At 43.2% G+C, this 10000-nt stretch overlaps 1 protein-coding gene across 1 annotated transcript in view; it reads left to right on the plus strand.

The window, feature by feature from the left end:
• astn2 (astrotactin 2) overlaps window positions 1–10000 on the plus strand; it is a gene marked incomplete at both ends in the record, with an annotated part of 632381 nt that overhangs the window by 606995 nt on the left and 15386 nt on the right. Inside the window, one exon of the mRNA XM_083657387.1 lies at window positions 860–1001. Within this exon, the coding sequence (XP_083513513.1) occupies window positions 860–1001 (142 nt within the window). The remainder of the gene's footprint in view (window positions 1–859; window positions 1002–10000) is intronic.

A 10000-nucleotide genomic window follows, 5' to 3' on the forward strand; every position in this document is an offset into this window, starting at 1 on the left:
TTTCTATAATGGACCGTGTAGGGGCTGCTGCCAGAAGAAAGTCAGATCTAATTTTGCCTCGGGTCTCGGTTTGCCGTCGAAATGGCTCCCACCGGACCCGAGCCCACCGGACCCGAGCCCAGAGGTGAAACTCAGAATCGCTCGCAAACACAGAGAGGGAAAACGGCACCGTCATTGGTTGGAAAGGCTCTGCTCTAAAAAAGTACAGAAATTCATTCATGACTGGGGCCGTTTTTTTTTTTTTGGTGCTTTGTTTTGTTCTGTTGCTTTTTTGTTTGGTTTCCTGCTGAAACATGGGGTCGTGTGAAGCGAGGACATCTTGGCGTTGGACTTTTCAGAACAGGAGGTGAAAGTTCAAGTTGAAAGACAAGTTCCCCCTTTCGTTCTATTTTCTGGCATAATGCTCAGTGTTAAACAGAGAACGCAGTTTACTCAGAGTCGTGTATGTAGAAGAGTCGCGACGTCTCCATTCACTCCAATGGACCCGTTTTCTTTACTCTCAAGAGTTCCAGGAAGTAAGGTCCTGGATTAAGCAGCACTGTCGAGTTGCAGCAAAATGTACTTTGATTTTTTTTTTTTTTTTAATCAAATTGTACATTATCAGCTTTATTTTAGCATTCAAAAGGAGCACGAGACCCCTTCCTTCCTGGCTGTTCATTGGCTAATGAGTCACGCATTTTGGTCCTCCGCTGACGCCACTCTCTCCCTAAATTGCTCTGGGTTTACTGTATGGAAAATTAACTTTCTTTCTTTCTTTCTTTCTTTCTTTCTTTCTTTCTTTCTTTCTTTCTTTCTTTCTTTCTTTCTTTCTTTCTTTCTTTCTTTCTTTCTTTCTTTCTCCACCTCTTCTGGATACCAGGTGAGCTCCTGAGTTTGGTGGATGACCTGTTCTCTGGTCTGGGTTCGTCCTGTGTGGTTGCGGGCAGGAGGAGTGGAGACCATCCCCACTCTGTTCTGTACTCGGTGGTCTTCAAGTGCCTGGAACCGGACAGCCTTTACAAGTAAGCCCCCCACATGTTCTCTCCCAAGCCCACCATCTCCACCATCTCCTGCTGATTGATTAAGTGATTGATTGAGGCTGCTTATTTCTTCACCGTATGAATAAACATGAGGTCATAAATTGCGATGTGCTGTAGTAGTCGGTGCAGAAACAATAAAGTGGGAATGATTGAAGGCAATATTGGGTGGATTGTTCAAGGTTCATGCTTGGGTCTGGAAAGTATTCCCGGTTTAAGTTTCCTTTTAAACATGACTTTTATAACCATTTTCTACATTTTGTGATCAAATGTAATCATTGTCAGCTTGGAAACCAAGCTGATGATTATGTTTTAGGGTGAGGGTTTTTTGAGGTCATCTGGTGTACCACCATCGACCGTCTAAGAATATGCACAAAGTCAGCATGATGCCACGCATTGGTTTTTGGACTCCTGTTTTGAAGCCTAGTGTGGCCGTCGCCATCTTGAGTGCTGGCGCGAGACAACACGAGACCAGTGTTCTTTTCCTCAGAGCCACAGCTCCGCCTGCAATTGGTGCATGATCGGCTAGCTGCGCGATCATTGGACAGGCGACCTGTCAATCACGCCCAAAGCATACTCTTTTCTATCATCTATTTTACTCTCAACGGCCGCGTTATATAAAAACTCACCCCCCATACAGTTGTCAGGAAAGGTGAAATTAGCTATATGGACCAAAACCGTGTTTTGAACCAGGCTGTAAACATGCTTAATCCTGTTACAAAGATGGGTATTTTAACATGGGGGTGAACAGGGAACTCCTTTTTGGAGCCAGCCTCAAGTGGCCATTCGAGGAACTACAGCTTTCAGTATCACTTTGCGGCTTCCTCTGGTCAAACCCCCCGAGCTTGCCGCCCGCCTGTGTACCACCTGGCAGCATTCCATGTACCACTGATGCCTCCTGTACCACAGTTCCGGAACCACCGGCTTAGATTATACTGATGATTCTAACGTTGTTTGAGAACATTTCTCTCCCACCATACACAGCCACACACGTGGACCTGACATTGGCACGCTGGGAAACTGCGTTTCTGCAGAGCTGGCTTTAATGACCCCTGCATGTGGAAGTTGGTCGTTGAGGGATGCTAAGACAGACCAAAGGGCAAGTCATGGAAGAAGACATTTCATCTATTCGACTTGGGAGAGGCAGCACTAGAGCCACATGGAGGGGAAGAAACATAATTCATTATTCAAGTAGACATGAGGCACGGCATAACGTCATACTACACACAGCCATCTGCATAGCGCCGCTATACCGACTCCACTGCGGCGACTGATGACGGATAAGATGTTAGCTAATGCTTTTTATAGGGAGCTGCGATGGCAGGCTAGCAAGCAGGAAAAATGGAGGCGCTCTTGATGGTTAGCACTGATTAATGTTGGAAATTTTGGCAACAAGTACCGTCAAAAGAATAATGAACTGCACGTTTTAGCACGATTGTTTTAAACGTGACACTTTATTTTTCTGACCTCTGGCATTGAGTGAGTGCGAGCAAATCTATCTCATCACTTGGGTTGGCCAACTCTTCTGATTCAGCTGTTCTTGGTGCTTGAGGTGCCTGTTAGTGAGGTGGCCACTTGGCCCTGTTATTTCAATACTAAAACATTTATACCCTAGTCACATTATGTCTGAAAATACATACAGTATTTTTGCTCAAAACGCGCGTTTATTCTCATTTCCTTCGACATACATGTGCAGATGACTTGTACAAGAATCTATGAAGCAGCTGTGACACTGCAATAATTCATAGAATTACCGTATATGTCAACGCATGGACCCTTTAACCTTTTGACACACTGTTCAAAGATAATTGACGAGGTGATTGGATGCAGTCTTCTCAACATGGGAAGCTGTGGACTACATAATGCATAATGTAACAAATGTAACCAGCTGGGATCTTTGAAATGTGGTCCAAAAGGTATGATCACTGAGGCCATTTACACCTGGCGTTAACATGTGTTTTCTGCCATCAGATTGCAATCTGATTGCAATCTGATGGCAGAAATGGGTGTCCTCTCAATCCGCATACAGTTGCTGTATCCAGATTGAGAGGAGACACATTGCATTTACACTTGTGTTCAATGTGTACACACAATGCATCCCTGACCACCTCCGGAGGTGGTTTGGCCGATCAGATCGCAATCCTTCTTCAATGCGTTTTGAGGTGTTTACACCTGTACTTTCAAGTGATAAAACACAATCTGATTGCAATCTGATCACAGAAAACACATGTTAACGCCATGGCGTAAATGGCCTCATTGTGTCACGGCCAAGATATCTACTGAAAGAGAATTACACCAACAAAACCACACTGAGAATATCCATCACAACAACAGGTGACGGTGGAGCAGAATATGTGAAACTTGGGTGGAGCAGGTTAAGTTGCCATGAGGTATGATGGAAAGTCTGTGTCGCTGCGCCGCGTGGTGCCAAGTGGGCGTGGTTTCCACTTCCATTCAAAGCCGTGCCGTTCTCGCCTATCTGAACGTTTTGGCAAAGTCGCCGAGGGGCACAAAAGCAAGCATGCATAGTGATGACAGGTAGGTAAACAACGCGAGTTCGCTGTTTTGGTACCAAAAGTGTTAGTATTCATGTTTCCATTACTTTGTTTAGAAAAAGAGAGAAATGTTACTGAATATTGAGTTAGAAATGTTTTGACTTTGTCCTCTGCCATTGTCTGTTGTTTACTATAGTGGAGATATAGTACCGCCAGCTGTCACATTAGGCTCCATTTAAACAATTTAGCTACTACCATCCATGCAGCAATAGAAAGAGCCAAAGTGGAACGTCACTTCCTGCTTCAGCGCTGTACCAGAGATTTTCCTCCGCCATTTATTTTCCCATAGACATTTCATAAAATAAGCGTATAAAAATAGTTTTACTTCGTCAAACCAAATGGTTCAGATATATTTCGAAACAGGAGAGGCCACATAACATTTCACGCGGACCAAAACGTAAAAAAAATTGTGGATTTAAAGAAAATGTTTTTTCTGTGTTGTTTTTTTAAGTTTTGGTGAAATGTTCTATGGTCTCTCCCGATTCTAAATATAGCTAAACCGTTTGGTTTGACGAAGTAAAACTCTTTTTATACGCATTTTACTAAATGTGTATGGGAAAATAAATGGCGGATGAAAATCTCTGGTACAGTGCTGAAGCAGGAAGTAGGCGGTCACTTTGCCTCTCTATACATAGTAAGTGGTGCACTGGATGAAACGCTTCTTTCCATCCTTGTCACAGCAGCATAATCAGCGGTGCACCAGCACAGGGTTTGGAGCGCCCCCTATAGGTTGAGTCGATGTCTCGTCATAAACGCTGGGGTAGCTGACTGGGGGGGCGTGGTCAGGCTGGGGTAAATCCTCCCGTTCTCCCCATTCAGCATAGTTAGCATTTACCTGCTAGCCCAGCCCAGGCAGACACGATCGGTGGATTTAACCCCCGCAGTAAACGTCTATGTACCTGCTCTAGAATCCCCAATCCTGGACGGGGAAAGAGGGAGTGAAGGCAAAACAGAAGACAGAACACACAAGAACACATGGCTGTGTAGGAGGAGCGTGATCATCTGAAGAGCGAGAAGAGAGAAGCTAGACATGAAAGCTCTTCTCCAAACTCATCAGTAAACAAACAAGAAATTAACTGCATTTCAGTGGGGAGGGTGATGGGGTTTTAGTTGGCACGTTGGTATTTGGTATTTAGTTGGCATTTTGGTGATTTAGTATTTTCACATTTTCCTTGCGCCCGAAGCTTCCACATGGAATGGTGTTTGTGTGTGTGTGTGTGTGTGTGTGTGTGTGTGCGTGTGCGTGTGCGCGCGCGCGTGTGCGTGCGCTTGTGCGTGTGTCGGTGTGCGTGGTGGAATGAGAGTTTTCTCAGCCTTAGATAACACTACCTCATGGAGCTGCGTGTTAATTTACCCTTTCTTTGGACAACATAATGTTTACCAGCCGCGACAGCATGTGGCGGCGGTTGTTTTCACCTTGTGAGTCTGTGTGTGTGTGTGTGTGTGTGTGTGTGTGTGTGTGTGTGTGTGTGTGTGTGTGTGTGTGTGTGTGTGTGTGTGTGTGTGTGTGTCATCGTGGCAAAATGCGAAGATCCTGGAGACACCTATTGTAGCGGGAAGTACCACGGCAGCGGTTGTGAGTATCGTTTGCCAGGTGTTTCTATGTCTCTGGACAGATGATGTCAACACGATAGCGTCACACCCAACCACGCAAGATGTAGTCACGAAACTGTTACAGGTGTGTCGTTCCAATCACAATGAAGGCCAAGTTCGAAAATGGGTGTGGTCCGAGCAAGGGGGCCCGAAGTAGGGGGGTATAGGAAGTGTGTGTGTGTGTGTGTGGGGGTGGGGGGGGCACTGTACGCCCCCTGGCCCACATTCTTAACGTCGGCGTTGCGGTTGATCGCAAGAAGGGATCACATTTATAATTTAAATGATTTGAATCTTTAAATTTGATGCCGTTTCCTTGTTCATTTGCTTCTAATACCTATTCTGTTAAAGAGTGCTTGTCTGTGAATGAAAAGTAATGGACAGTTGCCTTAATGTGGCATTCTTTTTCAAATGTATACAGTGGTGTTTCGGACACCAGGCCGACGGGGATATCTGACCACTACCTCATAACATTCCTATCAGATGGAACATTCCAATTGTGGCCAGTGAGGGTATTGTGTCACTGTCTGGGCAGGTCAGGCAAAAAAAAGAAAGAAAGAAAGAAAAATGCTATGGGCTCAAGGTTAACAAAAAAAAATCTACCCCCTGACTAATAATTTCTTCCAACGCAATTGACTCCATCTCTCTTCTAACCACATTTTTTACAAGTTCACTATTTCCCATTACCATAAAAAAAAGACTTTTTATTAAGCGTTATGTTGTTGTTGTTGTTTTGCATCTTTCCTAAACAACGATGATGACTGGGCAAATATCAGTAATACCACATCCTCCCCTGGGTGTCTAGCACAATTCCCACTGCAAATGTTATTTTGTTTTAGGGGGGGGGGGGGGGGGGGGGGGGTTTGCGTTTTTGTTACCCACTCCTGAACACAGCTGGCTCCAGTTAACCAGGGAGACATATTTTGCTTCTCACCATGGTGGAAGTGGTGGGATGCTGCTGGTTTCTCTCTTTTGTTCTCTCTGGTCAGGAGGTCTTCTGCAGCAACGGAAAACATGATCACTGCAAATAAGCAGGGATCACTGTCAAAACTCCGTGTTCCTCAGAATCAGGAGGCTCCTGACCAGTATGTCTGCTTAGAGGTTTGTGGTAGTTACCTAACAGACCCCCCCCCCCCACCTATGCCAGAGGTTATATGTTCATTACATGTGGTCATAGCCATTGTGGTCGTCACCCCAACACATCATGCATATACAGAACAGTGTTGGGGGTAACTCATTACAAAAGTAACATATTACATGTAATATATTACTTTTAGCAGTAACTCAGTAATATAACTTATTACTTATAGGATTTCAGTAATATTATACCAGTTGCTTCATCAAGTAACTCAAGATACAAATTAAGTTATTTTTTTTTAAATCAAAGCGCATATTTAAAAAAGATCAAATTTTCATAATCAAACTGTGTGTTTTTATGAAAATAACCACTATAGATGACAATAACAAAGGAAAATAATAACATTTAGAATTTTGGATTGTTTACACTGACTTCAAGGCGGTTTAAATGATTTTTTGGGATGGTTCCGGGGCGGCGATGTCATTCTGCTGCTGCTGTTATTTTGGTCAAAGTAATGCAAAAGTAGTGTAATAAGTAATGAGTTACTCTACACCGACAGTAATATTGTAAAGTAACTTATTACTTTCAAATGAAAGTAACTAGTAATATGTAGTATATTACATTTTGAAAGTAACTTGCCCAACACTGGTACAGAAGTACGCCAAACCTTCACAATGTGACATGAGGTGGGCCTAGCTTGCCCTCGCTCAGTGCCCTGGCTACGTGGGCTACGTGGAGGTACTACAGGGGGTACTTATAAAGGCAATCAATCAATCAATCAATCAATCAATACTTATAGGAGAAAGGGGTAAATGGAAAAATGTAAGAAATCATGAAAATAAATGAAACATTCAAATAAATCTGTCCAGGAGGCAACTAATGGCAACTCTTTTAATTTCTTTTTTTGTAATGTTGTATTCTTCATTTGCATCATATGCTATAATTTTCTCTGGCAGTTTTTTCTAAGAAAAATGTTGTAGTCGGGGTAAAAGGGGGTACTTGGATTCAGAAATCAGGGAAAAGGGGGTACTGAAACCAAAACCAAGTTTGAGAGCTGACTGTCCTAGCTGATTCTGGGTTTATTGTGAGTGGGAATAAAACGATTATAAACGATTTTCAGACGGCAGCCCGTCTTTATTGTCACACGAACACACTACAACACATGCATGCGGCCACTACACACACTCATGCTGATGGTGGCCGGTGAAATATGTCCTCTGCATTTGACCCATCCAGGCTTGTCCTTTCCTCCAGGGGGCAGGCCAGGAGCAGTGGTCGCTTTCTATTACAGCGCCCGGGGACCAACTTCGGATGTTGTCGTCACTGGTCGGATGACGATGACGATCTGATCTTCTGCATGTTTTTAGTGGGGGGGTTATATACGGAGGAACCCCCTGGGGGAGCACGGGGAGAACATGCAAACTCCACACAGACAGAAAGGCCCTTACGACGAGATACCCCACCTGGGCAGTAGGCACTGAAGATATGGGGGGGAACACAACCACAGCGCCCACAGTGTCCCAGGCGAGAATCGAACTCAGGACCTTCTGACTGTGAGGCAACAGCTCTACCACTGAGCCACCGTGCCCCCTGGAATACTCCATTGGTTATGACAACTGGTCATGAGGAGACCACATCATACCAGATGTTCTCCTGCAGCCCAATCGAACCATGATTAAACCAAGCGTTGGATTAGGTATAATCCATGTCTGTACATTAGACACATATTGAACCATGATTAAATCAAGCGTTGGATTAGGTATAATCTATGTCTGTACATTAGACACATATTGAACCATGATTAAATCAAGCGTTGGATTAGGTATAATCCATGTCTGTACATTAGACACATATTGAACCATGATTAAATCAAGCGTTGGATTAGGTATAATCTATGTCTGTACATTAGACACATATTGAACCATGATTAAATCAAGCGTTGGATTAGGTGTAATCCATGTCTGTACATTAGACACATATTGAACCATGATTAAACCAAGCGTTGGATTAGGTATAATCCATGTCTGTACATTAGACACATATTGAACCATGATTAAACCAAGCGTTGGATTAGGTATAATCTATGTCTGTACATTAGAGACATATTTTGTCAATCAACAAAAATGTTAAAGACTTGCAGATGTCCTTTGTCTAAAAAGGTACATTTTAATGTCGTTCTAAGTAGGCCTATCGCTGTAAAGTCAAATGCCTATTAGAAAGGAAGTGGTGGAAATGGAGTGAAAACAGCGGAGTCCACACAGACGTTGACTCCTGAACGTTCTATAAGTGGCCCCGGCTGCGATGCTTATAGACTCGCTCGGCCTCCGCCCGCTCAGAGCTCTGCTTGAGCGTGCCTTTATGAATCAATATATCATCACAGTTGGATATTATATGTTAAGCTGTTAAAGAGAGGGACATTTCAGACTGGCAATAAATTTGTTTTAAAAGGGCCCAAAGACTTTTCTTCCCCAGGGGGGGCGTTGCTCTGATGTGTGATTTGATATACTGTAAGCACTTTATTCTTTCTTAAAAATGTTTAGTTTGTGTTTTGCAATCAAGTTGCGAGAGCAGCTTCCATGTGAAACAGGCAGGAACCCAGATGTTGGTGGTGGTGGTGGGGGGATACTGCCACCACTGTTTTCTTCCCTTAGGTGCAGTGTTGGGCAAGTTACTTTCAAAATGTAATATACTACATATTACTAGTTACTCTCATTTGAAAGTAATAAGTTACTTTACAATATTACTGTCTGTGTAGAGTAACCCGTTACTTATGACACTACTTTTGCATTACTTTCACCAAAACAACAGCAGCAGCAGAATGACATCGCTGCCCCGGAACCATCCCGAAAAATAATGTCAACCGCCTTGAAGTCAGTGTAAACAATCCAACATTCTAAATGTTATTCTTTTCTTTTGTTATTGTCATCTATAGTGGTTATTTGCATAAAAACAGTTTGATTAGGAAATGATTGTGTCTTTATTTAAATATGTGCCTTGATTAAAAAAATGTTTTAACTCAATTTGTAACTTGAGTTACTTGACAAAGTAACTGGTATAATATTACTGAAATCCTAAAAGTAATAAGTTATATTACTGAGTTACTGCTAAAAGTAATATATTACATGTAATATGTTATTTTTGTAATGAGTTACCCCCAACACTGCTTAGCTGTTCCAATGTTCTCTGTTCATGACCGTGTTGCTGTTTGTTCGACCTTGGTTTGTTTTGGGAAGCGAGTCATTGCACCTCTGGGCGGGAATAACCTCTTTTGGGCCTGTCATACAAGGTAAGACATATTCCCCCTCCTGTCTGTTTCTCAACATGCCCCCGAGGCAGACACTTTGCTATCCTGTGAACCTTGCACTTACAAAAAAACCTGTGCAACTTGCGCGCTAACTGTGTAGCGTTAGCGGTGTTATCTGTGTTTAGGCAGCCCCCGCAGTCTTCTTGTTCCCAGATAAGAGTACAATTTACGTCGGCGTTACGTCGGAGGGCTCACCTCTGTGCAGCCAACTCTGCTTGTCTTAATCAGAAGGCCCGATAAGACTTCCACTGGCTTTGGCTTTGCACTTGATCATTGCAAGGCCCCTTAATGTTCCCTTTGCAAACTGCAAAATTGCTCCTGGCACCATTATGTGTGTCATGCCCTATTTCAAAAGCCGGATTTTGAGAAGGTTATCATCATTTACCAATATACAGGATATGATGTAACAGCTTGTGCCATAATAAATAACATACATAGTTTTACTGGTTCAAACCAA

Source organism: Poromitra crassiceps, assembly GCF_964638095.1.
Source record: "Poromitra crassiceps genome assembly, chromosome: 21".
NCBI lineage: Eukaryota > Metazoa > Chordata > Actinopteri > Beryciformes > Melamphaidae > Poromitra > Poromitra crassiceps.